Genomic DNA, 23,886 nt, shown 5'->3' on the forward strand with positions numbered 1-23,886 from the left:
CATTACACACCAGGAACAGTAGTGACAAGCCAAAAACTCATAAATCCAGTTAACCCACGACACGCTAGGAACAGCCGTGACACGCTAACAATCCAAAAAACTAGTTAACCCACAATACACTAGAAACAGTCGTGACATGCTAAAATAATGCTAACACATGTTATAGATGCATGACGTGTAACAACCCTGGTCAATGTTTCTAATCCATCTTCTAATTTGCACCAAATGTTTTAGAAATTTAAGTGTGTTGCAGAAAAAACCCAATAACAGGTACCTTGATGTCATATCTACTATAGGGTCTGTTAATCTACAACAATATGGCCAAATGTCGAGAGATAGACCATAGCTCGATGACGATGGTGCTCAACAAAGAGTTGACAAAACTCATATAATTCAAAGATCTGAGAGAGCTGAGGACGATGGTGCTCAACAGAGACTTGCCAGAGTTGAGAGAGAAATATGACCGAGCTCAAACAGCTGAGCGCATTTATTTTTATGTTTTTCTATTTTATCTCTGGAGGGAGGCAAATAGCTCAAACAACTGAGTATTTATTTGAAACGATGTTTTTAAGGGCATTTTGGTCTACTCATGCTTATTTTTGGTTAAAAACATAACTTTATATGGGTGGTTATTTCTGAAATCACCTTATCACGAGGTCATTTTTCTCACAATTTCCTCAAAATAGAATTATATACATTATTTTAAGATGAAATCAATTTGGATATTCCTTTAAGTAGAGGTGCCACAAGCGGATGTGTTAAGATAAAAGAAGAGAAAATGAAACTTTATAAGTTTGAAGATAAAAAGATGCTTTGTACAAGGGCTTGAAGTCATACAAAAGGGACTTCCAACCTAAGGAAGCCATAAGTTTCCTAGAGTAAGGGAATCCACAAACCAAATCCCATTAGATAAAAAATGCATCTGTACAAAACCAATTCTATACAAGAAAGTCATAATCCTTCTATACACAAGATGAAAGCAAAAATCAATGCACATAACAACACTCAAGTTGACAACAAATTCCTATGACTCAGATGAACACAAGAGAGAAGCTAACACAATAGTTAGAAAACAACAATGGCAATGCTTAAAAGGAATCAGACCTGAAGATGGCAAAACACAAGGCATAGGGGAGAAAAAAACAAATAATTCAAAAACAAACAGCAAAATGGGAGCCTTCATTATTGGTCATCAACCCCAAAAGTCTCACCATGATGTGTACTAGCAGGAACCTCACTGCATATCCAAAGAGGGTTGCTTGGACATTACACATTGTCTTTTGCAAGTGTGTCAATAGCTCCATAAGTTGATTGTAAAACATGCTTAATTTGCCACTCCTTGATCTTGCCAAGCAATTTGCTAACTTGGATAACCAGGTGTCTCAATCTCCATGAGGTTTCATTTGAGGTAAATATCCACTTAACAACATTACTATTGTCACATTCAAGGATAAGGGGGAAAGCTTCATTCCACCTAAAGGCAACATAAATGAGTGCCATTTCTCTAACTGCCATTAGTTCAACTTTGTTGGAATCACAAATGCCGATCTTTAAATAAGTAGGTAAAAGTGTCTCCTAGCTCATTCTTTAAAACACCCTCAATGCCCAATTCACTAGGGTAGCCTCTAGATGCTCCATCCATATTGAACTTAAGGCTACCATTTTGTGGCCTAGACCAAAACTTTATCGGTTATAGAAAAACTTGAAGTCTATATTTGAGAAAGTAAAATTATAGATGTACTATATACAACTAATCCTAATCTTATTTATAATCGAATTCTAACTAACTAACCGTTTAGAATATAACTTTAATAAAATAATATATTCTAAGTAGATAATAGTACTATATGATAACTTCAACTAAATAATTTGTCTAATTATCTTAACAAGATGTGGATTTTGTTTGCCAGTAACAACAGGCCTCACGTTAGAACACTCGAGTGTAGTAGGTGTAAGAAAGATCAATGTCACCAATCATAACTTTTTCACAAGGGAAACCGCTGCCACAGACAAGTTTCACTGCAAGTGTTGTTGTTGAAGTTCCCCGAATGTTTTTGAAGCTTACATCGCTGATCTTGACACGCGATGGAGCCTGAAGAATGAGACAAATAACCACCATAGACATGTGATGTGAGTGACTATATATTAATTTGATTTACTATACAAGCAAATAATACTAATATTATTGTGCTAATGAGCTGGACATGTTTTACCTTTGCATTGCACTTCTTGTGTGGGCAACATCCTTATCTGTAAGAATTGGATTGCTGAAATTAATCATTATAATAATGTCCTCAAAATGCATATGAGAGACAATGCCTTCCAAAGAAGTTTGGCCAAGTTTTGACCCTCACTCCATTCATTGTATTGATGAGAGTGCAGTTTGCACTAGTGATTCTAGCAACTGATTCGTCCTTATAATTTCCAAGACTTCCAACACTGATGTCATGACCGGGTCCGCATGTTATATCATATGGTAATCTGCTGGCTACCGCCACCAGTCAAACCACTTCGATTGAAAAGTTATATCACATAATATGACTTGATGGTTTTTCATATCAAAACTTATATCTCTTGATAAAATAATATTTAAAAAACACTTTTAAATTTAAAAGTTATAAAACAATTAAAATTTTCATATTATGATTCAAAGATTATGTTTTATCATATGAAAAGTTATTTTTTCTTAAAGTAACTACTGAAAAATACCTTTATTCAAAAAGTTATATCTTACAACATGTAAAGATGTGTTTAGGATAAAAAGATACTTTAATGAAAAGATTGTATCTAAAAGAAGGTGAAAAGTATTATGTACTGAATGAAAATTTAGCAAAAAAAAAATATCAAAACACTTTGAGTTCTCACATGTATTCAAATTTCTTATAATATTCTACTTATTGCAAAAAATAAACTCTAAGACCAAATAATTTTACAACCTTCATATGTGTTTAGCGGTTTAATCTTGTATGTACAAGGCGTAGTTAAATATTTTAAAATTATTCGTATAATTTTCTTTTTGCATATCAAATTATATGGGTGAAATAAGTGTTAAAGACGATACTTTTTAAGATAATCAAATTTACTGGTTGTTTTTGAATTTCAAATAACCCCATTTACACCAACACTGATTGCATCTCCCTTGGAAAAACATAACCTTTCATTTTAAAATACACCAACAATCATTGTCGGTAGCAATTTTTGAGTCAGTAATATTGATCCCACTAGAACGACGGATATGGATTACATACGTGTTGGGGCTTTCATCAGGTGAGTAAATACTGATATTTGTGAAAGCAACGTTCTTGCACACCAAAGGTTAATGTGAAATTGTTTGCTGTCCAGTGACGTTATATCCCTGACCAATGCATAGGTGATGAAGTTGAATCTTTGGTTATGTCCATTAATTTGAAGCAATGAAATTGTTAGCAGCACTAGTAATGTTTGTTAGTTGTAAATTTGAAATGCTAAAGAATTTTGAAAGCTAGGATCTTACAAGAGGAAGTTTTGTTTTTGTTTTTTTTTTTTTAATATAATACTCTCTGTAAACTCGACAATTAAAAGCAAGAGTTAGAATGCCATATAGAGTCTTATACCTTAGTAGTAAAAGACTCCTTTGGCATAGAAGCCAGCTTAAAGAGTTAATACATAACAATTCTGCACCAAGCCAGCTTCTATAAAAGAGAACAGCAGTAGCACCAACAAAAGGCTCTACACCAAACATGCTCTGGTTATTAACAAAAAAAAAAAGAAGAAGAATAGAAGAGAACGGTGCTTCATGCCAAAGTCAAATCTATATTCACCGCTTCGCCAATTGGACTGGGTTGTCCCTGAACAAAGTTCAAGCGACTCCTTACTGTGCTCTTGGAATCCGCTTCTCCAGTGACTTGATTAGTGCCAAAGGCAGCCAGTGAACCACTTCCACAGCGATCAAAGCGAGTATAGTCAATGGGCTGCGCCAGAGTCAAATCTAAATTCACTACTTTGTCATATGAACTGGCTTGTCCCTGAACCAAATCCGAGCTACGCCCTCCTGTACTCTTGGAATTTGCTTCGGCCAGTGAACCACCCTCATTGAGATCAAAGGGTGCCTCTATGTCTCTCTCTTCTTTGGTCTTAGGGCATGCACGGAGCGATTGTTCTCCCATACTATCTTGCCAGGTTGTTCAGCACTAAAATTTTCAGCCGAAGGGATCGACACATCTGCTACATTCTTCTTGATAGCTCCCTCCTGTTTGACCGGTGCATCTTCCTTTGGCAGTTGCTGACTTGCTGTTGCTGTTGCCCGTGCTTAAAATTGCTAATCTCTGTGTGCCTTGTGCCAGTAGTTTCACCTGCTAGTGGTTTTTCAACAATTTGGCCGACACCATATCGTCCTACAATGAAAGAAGGAAAGCAAGATCTGATTTTTTTCAACAATGGCGGTGATCCATACCGTGGATTTCAACAATAGCAGCGGTACTACAAAACTGTAAAGCTCAAAAGCTAGGAATTTTTTTGTCCGCTGACTCTGGTTCGCTGAATTTTTAGCAAATTTTCCAACATTGAAAGGACAATCATCAAGAAAAGAGACTCTTGGTTATCGGACCAGAGATTCTTGCAATGATTCACACTCTGATCAATGCGTTGGAAAGTAGCCCAACTAGGCTCTGTAAATTTGGTAGGATCTGCTGGGGCCTTCAAGTTTCCTCTCACTTGAACTTCCTGGGAGCTTTACAAGGGCCTTCCAGTGCCACCTGGCTCAACACATATGCCCCTTCTGGAATCACGACCATACTCGGAGTTCCTAGAGAACAGGCCTCTTTCCAAGCACTCACCAATGCCTGATTGATATCTGCATTTCCATCTACCTTCGCACCGTCCTTCAGTACATCAAAAACACCATCGGACTGTGCTTCAGCATTAGACGTTACAAGTTGTAACAATGACAGAGCCAACATATTCAATCTCATTTCCATCTTTCTATGCTTTTCTTCCCTTTCTTTTCGCTGAATAGTTTGTAAGAATATTGTTGTGGTTCCTTCTTAGTTTCAACTTTCAACCCATCTTATAGTGTAACTCAAAAGCTTAGTACCACTTAAAATCCCCAGCCAGTTATTAGCTAATTTAATCAAATGCTTGGTTAAGGATTTCCAAGGTTCAAATTTAGTTAAGATAAAAAAAAAATTGCAGGAGTAAGGCCAATTCGTTTGTTAAAAACTAAGAAGGTAAATAGGTCTAGTATCAGTACTAATTACTGTATATACACAGCATTATCCTTTATCTTTTCTTTAAAAAAAAAACATTATCCTTTATCTATTACATAGTGATATGTTGGATCATAATAGCATTAGCTTACTTTCCAGCTACTGAATCCCATGTAGCTTACTTTTATATTATGTTTGATAAGATTTCAAAAAAATCCATGCCGATCCTGCCGGCATATCTATTTAATAAAAGAACAAAGAAACAAAGAGAGAACAAATTAAGAGTACTAGTAAGCTTTTCCTCATAGTGACATGCTCCTTTCAGAAATCCACAAAATGTGTGAATTTACATTATAATTCCATCAATTAAAAATTAATATATATCAAGTCATAGAGTTTGTTTTTCTTCAGCATTATCCTTTTTTTTTATTATTTTGAAACGCCAATTACAAAAATGCCGAAATAAATCTACGGCCGTGAACAAATAAGCTGCAGACTCTAACCGGCATAAAAACAACATCACAGCGTCAGCCTTAGACACAGCACCACCCAACAGTAGAATGGCACTTGACTGTGCCTTGAGAAGAAGAATAAAAAAAAACTCGAGGTGGGATCCCCATCAACGATGGGCAGAGCATACCCCCAAATTCCGAGAATTATCCTTTTCATCCAAGATCCTGCGAATGTTGTCCAAAGCATCTTTGGCAGCCCTGTTATGTGCAATTTCCTTCTTGAGACTACATGAGCCTCTTCCCACAAGTCGGTCATCTACGAAGACATCAAAAGCAGTGCTTTCTTGCCATAAATCTACAAACTTCACTTTCAAATTCCTCTTCTGGCACACTTCATACAGCTGCGTCACAGGGTGTATCTCGAGGTTTTCACGCCTGATTACGGGCTCCAGCAAATCCTTGAATACCTATCCAAAACAATTTTTTTCATGGTACGGTGTTCTAATGAAAATTGTTCGTCCCATTACACATTGCTACGGTAACTATGTTTGATCTTAATTGTTGCATTTGACTGCATAATACAAGGTCCAAAAAGAGAAGATTTATTATTATTTACAAGTAATTGAATAGTTGGACTATGGGATCGTTTCACCTTTAACATTGTGGTCGTCGTTTGTTTGTAGTTTTTAGAACCTTGGAGTTAAAGAGATATTATATTAAAAGCGAGGAGAAGTTGCGGAGAAATGTATGGTTACCGTCCGAACAGTATCAATGGAGGAATTGCTGTCAATGAAAACGGCCCCAATCGAGGCTTCGACAAGATCGGCTAACGCCTTTGGCACGTCAACGAGTCCATTAGAACGCAGGGGATAGCGCTGTATTTCTTTAGAAAATTGTCGAATCTGTACGTGTTAAGATGTTGCAAACGTCGTTAGATTGAGAGCTTGAGAAAAAAGGAAGCATGGCATCATACACTATTATACAATATTTCTGGCAAATGACCCAAAAAGGAGAAGATGCCTTTTGGGGAGTTGAAGACAAACCAGTAACGAATGCCTCTACTGACAAATTCTAATTATCATCGTTTAGAGCTAAGGCACAAAACCTTTTCAGCATAAAGACAACAAATCGATCGATGATCTTGTATCCTGGCAGGTCTAGTATTTAGTGTATATATCAAACATAGACCTAGACCTAGTCTTTGGCCAACTATGCTCCAACTTGTAATAAACAAAAGCTACCTTTTATTCTACAATATTCCACAGGCAATGAAAATTACAGATTCAATATTTCAACAAAAGGCCCCTTTTTGTTGTCCAGGAAAGTTATTTAGTTCAATTTCCCTTCATTGTTTTTCCAACTAATATTCAGCCTTATATATGTGCATATAAATAGTAATGATAAATGCATTAGTAAAAATATATTAAAAAAGGCTTCAACAGAAGAGATTAGCTTAATTAAATTTGGTTTAACCGTTATTATGATTGTTAATTCAAAGTGAAGATTTAAGATTGAGGAGAGAATAAAAAATTTAGAGTCTGTCTAATCCTTGCTTGATCAAAACTGAAACTCTTTTCTACTGGCAGTGATTCTTTTGGGAAGTTTAACCCAAGTTGGACAAACCATTGAAACTGAATTCAAGTGAAAAATGTGAATCTCTCAAGTTTTCTATTAGATTGGAAGAAGTCAACTCACACCAAATCTAAAAACTAGAAACATCACTGTCCAAGAAGATTTCAACAACTAAAACATTATTACGCCACCAGAATCATCACCGTCTAACCGTTCAGCATTGACCTTACCCAACCATTCATTACCCCTTTTGATTAATCAAACTCAAGAGCCAAAAAAAAAAAAAAGTCTGAATTCTTAGATGATATATCTCTTAAAAAATTATCTCTATAAGAGTGTATTATCTCTTCATTAAAAAAGAAAAAATAAACAAAAAAAATGTCTTTTTGTCGCTTACTTGTTCCGCAAGAAGAGGTTTCTTGTGGCGTAAATAACGGTGCAGTCCATGCTTATAGGCAACGCGCGCGAGTTTTTCGGTGTCGACATTAGCGGCTCGGAGCCTGGTCAAAGCCCCCGGTGGCAAATCAGGGTACTCGAAGTACTGCTGTTTGGTGAAGAGCAGGTTAAGCACAGAGTCACCCACGTACTCTAGCCGCTCGCTGGAGAAGCTCTTTCCTAGAGAAGCATGTGTGAAAGCTTCCTCTAACAAGCCTTTGTTGTTAAACTGGTAGCCCAGAATGTCCTCCACCTCATCCAGACTCGGCAACGAGTCTATCTGGGCTGACTCGACCGCTGACTCCATTTGTAGTCGGTCGAGTGCTTCCTCCTCTAGGGTATCCATGGCGGTCATGGTAAAATACAAAGGGGAGGGGTTTGGAGAAATAAAACTGCTAATAATAATGTCTATGGACTGCATGTACCAAAAACATAATGGCTATGAACTATGGTAGAAGTATTATATATAGAGAGAGATATACATAGACTAATTCGGAGAAGTTGAATGAGAAGAGAATAATAGAAAACAAGCAACTAGCACTGGGACTAGGACAGGAGAGTTCTAAAAGATAATATTCTCGTTTTTTGGTTGATAAATATTTTTTAATTGCCGTACAGTACATGTTAGAAAAAGAAGATAGAGGTCATAACGAGGGTTTCGGGGTTTTCAGTTTATGAAAAGCAAAGTTTATGGAAAGATACCGTTGGCAAAACGTCTGTGAAAAGAGAAACAAAAGGTTGACCCTTTTCCTTTTCAACATTTTGCACCGCCTTCATTTCCGTTTAATCTTATACTATTATTATTTTTCTTAAAATATATATATATATATTTTTACTTTTTGGTGTACATGAAAAAAATCTAAAGTAAGATTAAAAAAAATGGTTTTTGGTCTTGGATAATGTTATCCCTCCTTTAATTTAATTACCAATAAGTCAAGTCTTGAATGTTGTTATTAGATATGTGTTTAATTGTTTATAAGATATATAATAACTTGTAAACTAATAATAAACTTCAGAATTGATCTTTTTATATACTGAGGATAAAATTAGAAAATTTTTTACATGGTAACTTTTATGTAACTATTTTCACGATGTTGTTCAAATATTTCTCAAGTGAATCAACGTATTTATCTTAGTATACTTCCATGTATTGTAAATAATAATAATAATAATAAATCTATATTGAATTATTAAGTTAGCATATTTAGTTTTAGACAATTAATATGCTAAATTCATAATAAACTATAACTTTCCTTATTTACAATTAAATAAAGTCTTATTTGATTATTTTATATATTTCATTTTGTGTGGTAAGCAATCATAAAAAAAAGGTAGTAATGCATGAAAAATGCTGCCAAAAGCATACCTCAATACAAATTGGTTACGTTTTGTTAGGGCTTTTAGCAAAGCCAAGAGCTATAGCCTACAAGGAACCCCGAATTTAATAATGAGGTCAAAACGCCTTGTTCGTGCGGTACAAGCATTGGCGCAATACAAGTCAGCCAGTGAGGAGAAGACCGCTTTATTTCCATGTGGGTGGGCAAAACAATGGGTTCATTGGAGCCTTGAAAGTTGCTTTTGAGATCAGAAAGATGATGGAAAGTTTGGCACATTCCGATTACCCAACTGTATTCATATAAACTTATCCAAAATTACAAAAATATTTCCAAGGCATTACTTATGCCTTGCATAAAAAAAAAAGAAAGTATCTATATATATATATATATATGTATTTTATTATTATTTTATCTTCTTAATTTTTTCTCATCACCACTTCCACCATAAATTATATTAATCATTGTAATTCCCATCCTTCACAATTTATCCTACTCCGTCTAAATTTATAGCAAACTAAGCATGGGTGGACAAAATGGTTTGTACAATTTTTGTTTTCGTTTCTTGCTTTTAACAATTTAAGTTAAAAAAAGGCTAGCTAGTGGAATTTTTTTATTTGAAAGTTGAAATAATATTTAAATACTTAATTTAATGATAGATTCGTGTATCTATTTAATGAAAAAAAATCACATAAAAATAGTCATATATACAACACTAAGAAATTGTTTCATCAAGCCAATAATTTAATATTATATATATGATTAACCCTTTATTAATATCTCTTTTAATTTTGTAAGGGGCGTAACTTGGGAATATAATGCATAATCAAGGTATAATGTTTTAAAAAGTCCTTCAACTATTCAAGAAATTTCATATAAATTCTTATTCTTTTATTTTATTTTAATAATAATTAGTCAATCATTAATTTTTAAAATTTATTTGATACAAAATAAAAATATAAAAATTTTGTTGAATAAAGTAAAAAAATAGAGTTTATTTGAATTTTTTTAAATACTTTAAAATTTTGAATTAAAACCCTTAGTAGATAAAGAAAAACATAGCATGCTCATAGATTTGGAAAACTTCACAAAAATGTATGGACTTTAGTATCCCTTTAATTAAAAAAAAAAAAAGACAAAGAGCAAAAGTGGGTTTGTTAGAGTTTTGACACGCCTTAAAAGTTTTGGACGGAGTATGAAGGCCAAGAATCCAAGGACAAAAAAGTCACCTTTTTTCCCTTAAAAACAAGAGAGTCGTGAGACCTTTGGTGCTTGTTCTGGATTTCATCTGCTTTTAAAATTATTTGTCTGAAAGAAAGAAATGATCTGATATGAACTTACATGGAAAGGGCCCATCACGATGAACACACATAGCAGGGGGGGTCGGCAAGTTAGTTGGATCCATCCTTAGGCTTTGGCAGGCTGATGTGTTCAATGTACCAAACTACCAACAACATTCGTTCTTGCGCCCCAAGAATTACTACTATATGCCTATGGTGGTACAGCGCTGAATTGCAGCCTTTATTGCCTTTTCTTTCTTTTTTTTCTTGTTCATCACATGTGGAAAGCAATCAACTCAATTGGATGACGGAAAATGACAATTACTGTAACTTACAATTCTTTATAATCAACTGAAAAGGAAAAATGAAACACATAGACCCGCACCCTTATTCTGTAATAACAAAACTTAAGTAATATTTTACGTGCCAACTTTGCTTCCATAGTTAGATGTCATTTTATAATGATCTGATAATATATAAAAATTATATATTATTAATGCATTATATATAAATGCTTGTGCATAATACCAAGATTAAAAAAGTCATATATCCATGAGATGTGTTATCTATGCCTCGATTACACCAACTACTTGATTTTTGGTTTCCTGATGTAGATAAAAAAACTTAGTGTAATATATTTCTTCTATTGACAATAAAAATGAAAAAGAATCTGTCAAAAATTTCCTGCTTAACTTATTATTAGAGCTTAATGGATATATATAACTCTTAAATCTCGATTCCCACAGGGCTGTTGTTCTAGCTTGGTTGTAAAGTACAATATCTAAAATATTAATTTAATTTTTTTTTGTTTTATAATTAAAAATGACAAGTCCATTGACAGATTTGGACCGCCCCAGAGAGCCCACCGTCAGATTTACTTAAAACTTGCTCACTCTTTTTATAACAGTAGTTCCACTTTTTTTGAAAAAAAAAATTTCAGGAGGCCATCTCAGATCTTGCTTGAAAGTCTTCAGCCAGCCAGCTCGAAAAGGCCACATTCTACATCTCTTCATTTCTAAAATTACACTGAGAAGCCTTCTAAGAATAGATTAGTTATGGAGTCCTAATCCTCTAGCGCATCTGCAAAACTTCTGTTCAGGCTCCTCAAAGTTCATCATGTTCCCGAGGTTGTTCTTTGTTCATCAAATCTAGTTCATGTTGCAGCTACTTTAGCTTAACTTCCGGACAAAGAGCTGGTGTAGATAACAAAGCTACATACTCGCAACAGCTTAACTCTACCCAAGTAAGCCATTTGCAATCATCTTAACTAGTCCTAGTATCGTGCCCTGAGTTTCACACGGTAGCCACATTTGCAGGCAAATTAATAATTGGCGGACTCATGTCAAACATTAACTATAAAGTTATGGTGACTTCAGTTCCACACCAGTGAAATTATTAGTTAGCAACTTATTCATCATCGCAATCTAAAAGGATGTAACCCATTCTTTTACAAAATTTGTCTCAACATGATACAGTGCAGCTGGTGGACTGCACCGTCATTTTAGAAGCTCAGCCCTGACGCAATTCTGCAACTAATGTGCGATAACCAGAAACACTAAAAACTTGCTTAAACAGTTCACTAATTACATATAACCGAGGCATCCATTAGAGTTATTATAAATTACATCAAATGCAATCAAACATCAACAACTAGCATAACACGACCCCTCCCATGGAAAAACTCATAACAAACATGGCGGAGATACATGCAGTTTGCTACTACATTCATGCTCCACTACAACTCTCCCAGTTACCAATAACTCATGTCATCTCACTAAACGGAGTCAAATAGAATAATATAAAATGCAAAAACACCCTCAGATTTGCAGTATAAATCATTAGTAACTTCTAGCATGAACTATGTAGTGCCCGCATATTAAATAGGAAAAACAGAAGCAGGCTTTATTAATGGCATAGAGATCGTGATGTAAACTGCAGTGACAAAGAATTACAAAATCTATCTAAATGTGGAGTTTTTTCTGTACGCTTTTTATCATACAGCAATCAGCTAATACAAACAAGGTTCAAAGACGTACTAAGCTATCACTATGGCCAAATAAATTTTGCGCTCCAGTGTATCACACTTGAATGGCATGTGAATTTAAACTAAAACAATGATGCAATCTACACAATCAGTAACTTTATTCTCTTAACCATCCCATATCTCCACCACCTATCAATCATACAAACTGCCCAAACAATCACAGCTTCGATACAACATCAAAATTAGTTATTCCAATCCAAAGTCTTTATAATTAGAAGCATCAAATCGGAACAAGTAAATTCTAACCAGAGCCAACAAAGATACTTATATTTATATCAAGACCAGAAAACCAATCAAAATCAACTCAAAACATTCATTAAAACAAAACCATCCACTAAATTAGGAACAATAACAAATAGTCTTTCTAAATCCTTGATGTTGCTACTAAAATTAAGACATTTTAACACATCAAAAAGATACCCAGAATGGGAACATACAAAACTCTTCTTCCAATCATAGCCATCAGATTTAATCACCCTTTTTCCTAAAAGAGCATCCCTCGGTGAGTCTAGCTCTACCACCAGTAGGCTGGCATAGAACCGTCTGGCAGTTACCACACACCACCACAGTTTGAGAGTGGCTAAATACGGTCGTTCTGCAAAAAGAGTACAAACACACAAATTAAAAAATGAAATATATTAATAATTATATATTTAAAACTATAAATCTAAAATCCAATTTAAACTTACATGTTGAAGCAGCCTTGACATTTAACATCCTTCAAAGAGAGCAAAACCAAACCAACTTAATCCACCATGTACAACAAATCATGATACGAAAATAAGGAAAAAAAGGTTAAATACCAATATATATTACCATGAAGAAGGAATTGGGAGACTGAACGAGACGCTTGAGCTTGTGCTTCTTCTTCTCAAGCTCCACTGGAGGATTCAACAAATCAATGTCGTTTTGGAGAACCTAAACAACAGCCCAAATAAGATTATAACGGTTAAACATAACAAGAAAAAATACGAACAAAGCCTGAAAATGAAGTAACGCGAACTGAATCGCTGATATCGAACGTGGAGTGTAAGAGGAAAAGATGAGCGGCTTTGAGATTACCATGGTCGCAGTGGAGAGGAGATGCGCCGCTAGGGTCTTGAAGCTGAGGAGTTAAACCTTTGAAGAGAGAAAGAGCTTAGAAGGATTTTAGGGTTTCGTTTCTTGGGCCTTTTGTTGGACTTTTAGTACCAAGACGTGGATTATAATTTGAAGGAGCTAAGATGTTTGTTAATGAAACAAATTAATAAATTTTTGAATTCCATTTAAGGAAATATTATTATTGTGTATTTAATTGGCTAGGAGTGTTGCGATCGATATTTGAAACTCGTATTTCTTGAGTAATTCAAACTTAAGGGAGTTTTATTATAGTGCATCAGTTTAACTTTTTTTTAGTGTTAAATTAGCATAATTAAGTGTTATATATTTGTTTGACAGATTTCTGAAATTTCAAAAAAAATAATAAAAAAGGAGATTATTTTAAAACAAAAAATATGTCTCATTTTGAGTTTAAAATAAATAAAAAATGTTCGTAGAAATTAAAAACTTAAGAAAAAAATTCATTTCTTTAACAATTCTAAATAGTTTACTTAAAGTCATTGACTAATGGTGGGTTTTTTATTCTAAGAACAAATATAGTTCAACCTTGAACATTAAAAAACAATTCCACATTTCAATTAAGAATAGCTTTGCTACTTGGATTGAAATTAATTAAGGTTTTAGCTAGTTACTAAACATTAAAATTGATCTTAAAAAGAGTTCAAAGATCTATGGAAAGGAAATGGATAAGAACTGATTATTTACTTTAAAAAGAGTCTAATAATAAGGGGATTATGATTAAAATAATAAAAATAAAATGGATGTATGTGTGTTTTCTAATTAAAAAAAAACTAAAAAAACAAATTTAATAAATAAAGAGTTAGGCTTTGGATAGGATATTAAAAGCCTAGAATATCCGATTCAATCTGGTTCAAAGAACATGTTATATTAATAAATAATATTTTTAATTAAAAACATGACACATAATTTTTTTTTAAATTCATATTCGCAATTATCATTATTTTTGTCCTCCCTTCTCAGATTTCGAACCATTTCAGAGAATGAAGATAATGGTTTGGGATTTTTGACCCATGGGGCTAAGCAATAGAAATTTTGTGTTGATAACGAGAGAGATTGGTGAAATAAACTGCCAGCAATAACGTCTATGGACTGTGGTGGTAGTTTTATATATATAGAGAGATATAGACTAATACGGAAAAGTTGAATGACAAAAGAATAATAGGAAACAAGCAACTACTATTAGAACTAGCTATTCACACGTTCAATCCCAGCTCTTCACGACAATGGAAAATTGTTTGTAATCGTCAAGTGCTTTGCTGCTGGTATCATTCTAGCAACAGGTTTTAGGCACATCCTACGGGCTTCCTTCGACATGTTATTCGTCTAGTTGCTTGAAAGAGAACCCATGGCACAAGTTTCCTTCACAGAGTTTCTGGCAATGTTATCTGCAATACTGACTTGCGACAGTGACTTTAATGGTGGATTCCATGCCTACATCAACATACAGCAAGAAATGCAGCTCTGTGGCTATCACAGAGTGAACCAAAATTCGCAACTCCAAAACCTACAAAACATATAAATTATCAAAATTAATACTAATAATGTCAAATTAATTTCTATGTATTGAAATTTGATCAAATATCAGTCTGATGACCATTCATATCTTAAGCCTTAAGCTAAAGAAAAGAATTTAAAATTACTTCCACCAATTTTCTGCAATATGATTTACTAAACAGGAAAAACTTAGACATCCTTAGTTTATACAAAAATTACCTGAGAGACTACTCGGTGTCGAAGAAGCTCAAATGAACCGGAGTGATCAACCAAAGAAACTGAGCCCTGAGCATGGCCATGAGTTGCATGAGTATGAATATGCACGTGCCTTTCATGTTCCCCTGTTTTCTCTCCATCGCCGTCAATCTGTTGGTTCTTACTAGAGTGAGACTTGGTATAGTGAGAAGTAGTAAATACATCAACCATCAATGTAGCAATCGCAGAAGCCATAGCCACCAATCCGGAGAACGTAAAGTTCCCTCAAGGATTTTCATTGAGACAAGGAAATGTTAATCTGTTTTCTTTTTCATGAATCCCCTTGGGAATCTAGGTGGAAACTGGACTGAAAGAAAATTTGGAGAGGGGATAGGGATTTAATCAGACAGATTATGGTGAGGGGCTTGGGTTCGTGTGCGTGATTTTTGCTCTAGCCTCGGATCAGTATTTGGGAACGAACTACTGTTAAGGGGCTGTTGTTTTTATCTTTAGGCAGCATTCGTCCCCAAGGTCTGGCGGGTTTGAGGAGAGGGGAAGTGGGGAATTAGGTGGCTCATGAGATTTTGTGAGGTTCTTCTCTCTGTGATGTGTGTTTAATGTGTCATGAGCAATATAATGTAGATAGGGTGGCTAGAAAGGTTAGGAATTTTGCAAGGAAACGCAGGAGGGATGAATGCTCTTCAGAGTGAGATTCTTCTTCATCTTCTGGCAATTCAGGAAGGTTCTTCATAAATAATATTAAGCAAAAATTCCATTAAGCTCAACTGCTTGGAAAAACAAACACGTTTGGCGTGAAAGAAATGATGAGATAGGAGTGAGGGAGGTGGTATTGGATTTAGCGTGTGAGCAGTTAGGCAGTGTTTAGTTTGCTTTGGTGAATCAAGGTATAAGGTGTGAGCAGTTTTAGCGGTTAGGGGGGTGTTTAGTTTGCTTTAGTGTCCTCACAAGATTAATTTGTTTTCATTCCGACAGGAATTCCGTATTGAATTAGATGTCTTGACAAGAGCTGTAGGGATGTCATTGATTCTCTCGGCTGGTTCTACAATTGCGAGCTTGGGCTGAGCTTTGTTTATGACTCCAACTTGTCCCAATTATCTCCAAATTGGGCCCTATTGGTATTGGGTTTTTTTTTTGTGTTTTACTTTGTACTTGTTTGGTCTTACTTTTTTTTAATCTATTTAATATTTTTTTAAATAATAAATTTTTTTTAAAAAAAGAGTTTTTGAAAAAGCTCCTGTGAGGAGCTTTTTCTTCTCTTCTTTTAAAAATATAAAAAAATTTTTATTTTTGTTTCAAAAATATCTTCATCTGTTAAATATAATTACAATATTACTTTCTAAAAAAATACCCTTTATGATAATTTTAATCAAAATTATAACTTATAAAAAAGAATTTATAAAAAAAATTTATCAAATAATTTTAACTTAATTTTAAAAATTATTATTTTTCATAAGAGCTTCATAATAATTTTTAAATTAGAAAAAATTTAAGCCAAACAGGCTCTTTATGTACTTTTTAAAGTTCAGAGTTATTTGAATTATATGATTCAAAGTAATAAAATTACGTATATTTTTTATAAAAAATCTAGTTAAATATTTAAAGTTGAAGTTGATAGTGGACAAGCCAAATTTAAGTAACTAGTAAAGCAACTGAAAATCTTTAATTGTTCTAGAGTTTTTCTTTTAAGAAGAATGTTGCGTCGATTTTAATACTTTGACCTTAATCTCAAATTCATATTCTAAAGATTTAGTGGGGCACCAATAAGCGAAATGTCTTTTATACTTAATTGTTGATGACAAAGCAACTGGGTTCACTTCCATCTCCTGTTAACCAGTAAGAGAACAAATGATTCCTTTGCATTTTCATTCATGTATGCTACCTAATAATTAAGCTATCACATTTTGCAACCACTAACGCAACATATATTAAAAAGGATGAATATAGTATATTTAATTTCTTTTCCACCTATTCCTAACTCAAGCTTTCTTGGCATCTTCCAATACTTCCACCTTCAAGTGAGACTTAGAAGTATCGAAAACTATCTCAAGACAAGCTATAAAGCGCAGGAGTTAGCATGAACCCTTCTTTTTTCACTTCTCATTAACCCAACGACCAACTTTGGATACCATGGACGAATGCAAGAGTGGGATGAATGTAGAGATAAGATTGGATGTAGACAATTTTGACAAGTGCCCACGCACTATTCTTTTTGTACCTGTCAGCTACTTGCACTTGCACAGCTACTGCAGTCATGTATAACTTTATGCTTCGTTAAATATGGTGGCTTCAATTGTCATCACTTGAATAATTCCCTGGGTGTCGACTTGACTTTCCTCAGTGAGCTTTCGTTTTTTTTTCCCATTCTTTTCGCGCAGTGGTTAATAGCTAGCGGATAAAACGTAGTAGTGGAAGTCGTTATGCATATACATGGCAAGTTGAGCTAGAGTCCTAAGGACTTTTAATGATTATGGATTCCTGCCCTTCCATTGGTGGCTCTTTCTCAGATTCCCATGGTGGGAACACAAAATCCCCTGTTCAGAATTATAAACACTTCTTGAATATGAATTTGGAATTATTAATTATTAATAAATCATTTTCATGATCATTATTACCTATTATAATTAATTAGTAACACTCTATGCTGATTACTGTACCCATTAGTAGGTCGTATGCTAATTACTATAACTTGTTAGAAGAATCGTGTGTTAAATACTATAATCTATTAGCAAAGCTGTAGAACTAGTTTCAGGGTCAATCATTTCACTTTTCAAAAGTTATTTCATAACTCTTAAAACATTTTTAAAAGTAATCAAAATTTCATTTCATTGATAAATCAATGCTCGTCAATAAACTAAAACATTCATAAAATATTGTTCATCATATGAATAAATCAAAGTATTCATAAATCAATGTTCATTATTTGAATAAGTTCAAAATAGAAAATAATCATATGCTTGATCCTATTTTTATATATTAAAAATAATAAAATAAAATACTCAATTCTTTTAAAAAATATATATATACCTTACCTCCCTTGAAAGTAAAGTGTGTGAGGATATACTTACCTCCTTTCGTTCTAACAAACTCACTTCCTCTCAAAATAATCAAAAGCCTAATAATAATAATAATTTAAACATATTAACAGTAATCTAATTCTCTAAAATCTATTTATCACTTGAAATTATATAACATAACCAAATTCTTTTAAATCAGAAATTTGGACAACTTGCACATCATTCACTAAAATGACTATATCTTAAGCTATGAAACTTGAAATCGAGATTGGTTTAATGCATTGGAAACTATACTTAATAAGCTTTCTAACTATATAAATCGTAACACTTAGTTCACTATAGGAAAAGTGCAAAACACTTTCAAAAGTGCCTCTGGTGTTGCTATTAGGCAATTTGCATTCTCTTTACAAAAGAAAAATTCATATCTTTACGTAGTAAACTCAAAATCCACTTCCATTTAGTTCATCAGAAAGTAAACTCATGTAGCTTTTGAACCATATACAACTCAAATAGCAAAACTTTCATAAATCAATATAGAACCAGACTTAAAGTGACGGTACAGTATATGAAGCTCGATTCTTCTAGTAGATTTCCTTCTCAATTTTTATCCAAATCTTTCTAAATCAATCAAGTATTTTTCTGCTATTTAGAAAGAGAGTTTTTTTTACTTACCTTGTAATGGTGAATTTAGCAATGACCTTTAATTTTTATTTTCCAAACTTGTTCTTGAAAATTCCCAAATCTTACCGTACATATATTTTTGTAAAATTCACTTTAAAACATTTGTTTTCTCAACCAAATGAAAAGTGACTGTTAAACTTAAGTGAGCTATTTATATTAATTCTAGCTTATATTCTAATAAACCCTAAGTATAAGACTATGGTTTGGATCCAATTATTTTTAATTAACTTGAAATGCTTATTTGTCACACTCTGATACAATGTAGATACATTAGCTCAAATGTCATTTGAGCCGGAGTACTACACTTTCTCCGTTTCCATGGTGGGAACCCAAAAAACCTTATTCAAAATTATTAATACTTCCTTCTAAAATATGAATTTAGAACAGTAATTTCGAAATTAATTTCTTTTTATACAATAATGAAAATAAATGTACATGGACATTGTGGAAGTTTACTAAAGATTGAATATATACGTGGTAAAAATTATATATATCAATGATTATTTTTGCTGATTATGGAATTAACAAATCCTTATACCTCTTCCAAGCTTAATATAATGATTCAAAATCAAATTGCATGAGAGAAGTGATATCATTTCATATCATTGTTGTCTTGGTAGGTGGAAAAAATTTTGCTAAGAATTTTTGAGTCAAATCATCCAAAGTACTAATAGAACTAGCAAGAAGCGAATTTAACTAGCTTTTTTTTTTTATCTCTCAATGAAAAAGGGGAAAGCCTCAACCTTATGGTATCATTAATAACACCATTAGCATTGAATGTGTCACAAATTTTTAGAAAATTTACAATATGAACATTAAGATTATCATTATACAAACTCCCAAACTGAACAGAAATTTAAATCATCTGAATGATTGTTGATTTAATTTCAAAGTTGTTGACTTGAATAGTAGGTCTTTGGATACTAGAGTGGAGACCTTGTATAAGTGGGACAATATATTCCCTCAAAGATTTGGTCTCTTCCCCTTGTTGATCAACCATTGTTTTACTTGGAGTAGAAACTTGTTGATTTTTCCTCTAAAGTCTATGAAAAGTCATTTCAATTTCTAGATCAAAAGGAACTATTTCTAAATTTCGAGTTCTTCGCATACAATGATCAAAAGTACATGAAAAATTAAAGAAAAGAAAAGTTTTAATTAAGATTAAGAATGATTGGTATTAATATTAACAAGAAAGAATTAAAAATCAATTCCTTGACAACAACGCCAAAAACTTGCTGTTGATTTCTCAAGCAAGTGCATGTATCATAAATAAGTAATATAATAATGAAGTAGAGTATCGTTCTCGTAGAGAATTGTTTTAATTTCTATTGTTAAGTACTAAAATTGACACATCCTAATTTTATCCAAACAATAAAAATTAAATTATTAAAAAAATTAAATTTAGCAAACTTAAAAACTAAAACTAATATAAAATTATTCAGCAAAATTATTTTATTAAACTTGATTGACTACCAGACCTAAGTTTATGATATTTCTCAATATTTCATTTGAATGTTGTGTCTCTCTCTCTTAACTTCGTTTAATGAATTAAGTTACTAACCTAGAGTCTTAATTTATTTACAAGTCTCTATTAATGTTTTCATAAAAATATCTTCTTGATTAACTTATTCTATGTCTATGCAAATTAAATTGAAGAAATATTCATTAAGTTCGTGCTCTAATCCTGACTACATATGACTTAAAGGTGTATGTCTACCCTATATGCAAATCAAACCACGTAATCAACTAAGTGTATTCAATCATACGTTATTTTATTCAAGGTCTACCTAAATCTCATTCGTTAAGGTTTAACTTAGGTTTCTAGGTCAATTTAGACATAAATAATTCAAACTATGTATTGGGTTCAATCATAATTTGAGATAAATAATTTAGCTCTCCATAAAGTCGCACATCATCATCAAATTAAGTTTAAACATTGAAACCAAATTAAGAAAATAAAAGAATAACAAAAAGATAAAGAAACCTAAGAATTGTAATCTTGATCTCTAAATCTTCTTGAATCCCTTAATTTCTTCTCAACTTCAATGAGACTTTTTTCAATGACTTTGTAGTTAATTCTCAGCTCTAAATTTGGTGTTTTGTGCCTCCTAAAGTTTTTCAAAATATTATTTTTATAGGGCTTTGAAATTAGGCCAAATTAGGTGAAAAAAAGTCAATTGTAACTAAGATTTCTTTATCAGACTACGTGAGCCACGGGTTATTTTTAGGACTGCTACAGAGCATCAACTTTGACCAAGTTTTTGACTACCTTTTTGGTTGAACTAGGCAAAGTGGATAACATGAAAGTTGTATCTTTTTCTCTTAGATTTTCAATGGTCAAATCACCTCATTTGAAATTCTATAGAGAGAATTATGGTCGAAATACTAAGATACATGCAGTAAAAGTCTGCACCTCAAAATTTCTCTTTTTCTTCCATTAAAAGTCCTTCAATAAATACCTACAAAGGCACAAATAAATCAATAATAACTTATCTTAGGTACATTAACACCAATTTAAGCACAAATTTAACTAAGATTAAATTGACTCACTTAATTAACTAACTTAAAATAATTAGATAAAACCTAATTAATTTTTATGCATTACTACAAGAATTAAGCTAAATTATTATTAAAATTAAGTCCAAAAAACTCTATATCTTAAAGTTATTATATAACTTTATATTTTGTGAAGGTCAAAATACCCACCAAGTCCTTATATTTATGCATTTTGTTCAATTTAGCCCTTATACTCAAAATTGAAGTAATTTAGTCCTTAGATTTTGGAAATTGCTTTAATTTAGTCGATCTTTCTAACAACATCCAATTTTGTCGTTAAAGGGGATGACGTTAATGTTGATGTGGCATTGACATGGTACTACCATGATGACATGGCAATGCCATATGGCATCGATGTGATGACATGGTGATCCCACATGGCACTAATATGATGATGTGACACTGATATGATGATGTGTCGGTGCTATATGGCAATGCTGATGTGGCATATCAAGAAAAAAAATTTGTGTCACATCATAGGGATTAAATTGAATAAAAATCTATAGCATGAGGATTAAATTAACAAAATTGAAATGTTTAGGGACTAAATTGAAAAAAATATTTGAAAAATACAAATCTTTAAGTAGATGATATATATACTTATTAATAAGCCAAATGTTTAAGTGTGAAAGATTTATGGCGTTAAGAAATATATAAATATTTTCTTACTTGATCATTTGATCCCATAATAGGTATATTAATTTATCTATTTTGTAAAAATTAAGTTTGAATTCCCTTTTTATAAAAAAAAATTTAAATATTTTATCTTGGATATATACTTATAAAAAGACAGTATCGTCATTTTACACAAACCTTAAAAGCCCTTAAAATTAAGGTTTCGTTTTTGCAATTATAAAAAATAATAGCTACTCTTCTCTTTGGCCACCCTTTAATCTTCTTCTCGTTTCTTTGTTTTTCTCAGTCTAATTCATTGATTAATTGTTACGAGATGAAGGCATTGATGACGAATTTATGTTTTTGATTTCAATTTTTTTCTTAAATTCTTTTAATTTAAGGACCAAATAGTTCTCTAATGACAGCGTTTATGTGTGTTTGAGCTTTATTGTTTTTTATTTTTTCTTTTAAAAAAAATGAAAAAAGGGAGATATGGAGCAATAATTATAAAATAATTCTTTGTTTTGACTTGCTTAATTTGGACATGACAAACTTCTTATTACACTTTTAAAATTTGAGCTACTCCACCCTTTCAATTTTTTGTTATTTTTTATGTTTTTATTTTGTTTAATATTTCAAGTTATATTTTTGAGATTGAAATTTCTTAGATTAAAGACTGCATTTATGGCTGATAGTGTTAAATATAATTGTAAATATTTTGTACCATTTTATTTTATATTTATAAATTTTTTGTAGATCCAAATTAATAATTTAAATTTAAATTTAGCAGAATTTGATTGATGTTTTTGAACTTAAATAAAATCATTTTATAAGAAATTTTGAGTAAATTTAAATTTAAATCAGAAACCAAAAATGTAAGTCTGTCATCATTGGTTGAATTTCATAAGAATTAATTGATGAATTAAACTTCTAATGAAAAAAACAAAGAATTGAGAAGAAGACTAAGGGGTGGCTAAGAAGAAGTGTAACTATTGTCTTTTTATAATTGTGAAAATGAAACCCTAATTCTAAGCATTTTTAAAGTTTGTGTAAATGACAATACTGTCTTTCTATAAATATATATTTAAGATAAAATATTAATTTTTTTTGTAAAAAGAGAATTCAAACTTAATTTTTATAAAATAGATAAATTGATATACTTATTATGGAATCAAATGATTAAGTAAAAAAATATTTATATATATTTCTTAAAATCATAAATTTTTTACACTTAAACATTAGGCTTATTAATAAGTATATGTATCATCTATTTAAAGATTTGTATTTTTTAAATATTTTTTTCAATTTAGTCTTTAAACACTTCAAATTTATTCAATTTAGTTCTTATATTATAGATTTTTGTTCAATTTTATCCATATGACATGACACAAATTTTTTTTTGAAAATTTTTTCTTAATCTGCCACATCAACATTGTCATATGACGTTGACACGTCAACATGTCAATTTCACATCAATATTATCATGTCATTATATTAATGCATGTGACACTATTATATCATCACATCTGTAATACCCCGCACCCTCGTTGGACACAAATAAGACCTTCTTGATCAAACGAATGATCGTTTGATGTGAATTGATGTGTTAAAGAGCGACAAAGGATGAAAGGAACGTTCAAGAATAAAATACTTCGCGCGTGCAGAAACAACAATTAAATAATAATATTTTTGTTGGAGAGGAATTAGTAAGCTAAAGGATGATTCGTAAGTAAACCGAGATGTAATGATGTGTTTCGGGACCAAAGAAGGCAAGTGAAAAATTTTGAAATAAAATAATATTTTATTCAATAAAATAATATTAAAATATTAAAATTTTATATATTGTCGGAATTAGTCATGAAAAATGGAATATGACTAATTTAAGTGGGGG

At 32.2% G+C, this 23,886-nt stretch overlaps 3 protein-coding genes, 1 non-coding gene and 1 pseudogene across 4 annotated transcripts; 1 reads left to right on the top strand and 4 right to left on the bottom strand.

Moving 5' to 3' along the window:
• Positions 1 to 1,927: 1,927 nt before the first annotated feature.
• LOC18612320 (polygalacturonase-like) lies at positions 1,928 to 4,955 on the bottom strand (annotated as a pseudogene).
• A 624-nt stretch (positions 4,956 to 5,579) lies between these two features.
• On the bottom strand, positions 5,580 to 8,179 carry LOC18612321 (RNAse II-like 1). The gene is made up of 3 exons (XM_007049064.3): positions 7,605 to 8,179; positions 6,391 to 6,537; positions 5,580 to 6,102 (listed from the first exon to the last, which is right to left on the bottom strand). Exons 1-3 carry the CDS (start codon positions 8,061 to 8,063, stop codon positions 5,803 to 5,805), a joined length of 906 nt encoding a protein of 301 aa, XP_007049126.3. The 5' UTR covers positions 8,064 to 8,179; the 3' UTR covers positions 5,580 to 5,802.
• Positions 8,180 to 12,539: 4,360 nt separating this feature from the next.
• On the bottom strand, positions 12,540 to 13,501 carry LOC18612322 (small ribosomal subunit protein eS27y-like). The gene is made up of 4 exons (XM_007049065.3): positions 13,363 to 13,501; positions 13,117 to 13,218; positions 12,990 to 13,018; positions 12,540 to 12,895 (listed from the first exon to the last, which is right to left on the bottom strand). The coding sequence occupies exons 1-4, from the start codon at positions 13,363 to 13,365 to the stop codon at positions 12,769 to 12,771; spliced, it is 261 nt and encodes an 86-aa protein (XP_007049127.1). The 5' UTR covers positions 13,366 to 13,501; the 3' UTR covers positions 12,540 to 12,768.
• A 1,006-nt stretch (positions 13,502 to 14,507) lies between these two features.
• LOC18612323 (zinc transporter 3-like) lies at positions 14,508 to 16,078 on the bottom strand. The gene is made up of 2 exons (XM_007049066.3): positions 15,133 to 16,078; positions 14,508 to 14,923 (listed from the first exon to the last, which is right to left on the bottom strand). Exons 1-2 carry the CDS (start codon positions 15,361 to 15,363, stop codon positions 14,801 to 14,803), a joined length of 354 nt encoding a protein of 117 aa, XP_007049128.3. The 5' UTR covers positions 15,364 to 16,078; the 3' UTR covers positions 14,508 to 14,800.
• A 6,408-nt stretch (positions 16,079 to 22,486) lies between these two features.
• LOC148764532 (small nucleolar RNA snoR8a) lies at positions 22,487 to 22,579 on the top strand. The gene has a single exon (XR_016024350.1). It is a non-coding gene; the product is annotated as a small nucleolar RNA snoR8a (small nucleolar RNA).
• Positions 22,580 to 23,886: the final 1,307 nt, after the last annotated feature.

The sequence above is a fragment of the Theobroma cacao genome, chromosome 1 (assembly GCF_053813885.1).
Source record: "Theobroma cacao isolate CCN51 chromosome 1, ASM5381388v1, whole genome shotgun sequence".
NCBI lineage: Eukaryota > Viridiplantae > Streptophyta > Magnoliopsida > Malvales > Malvaceae > Theobroma > Theobroma cacao.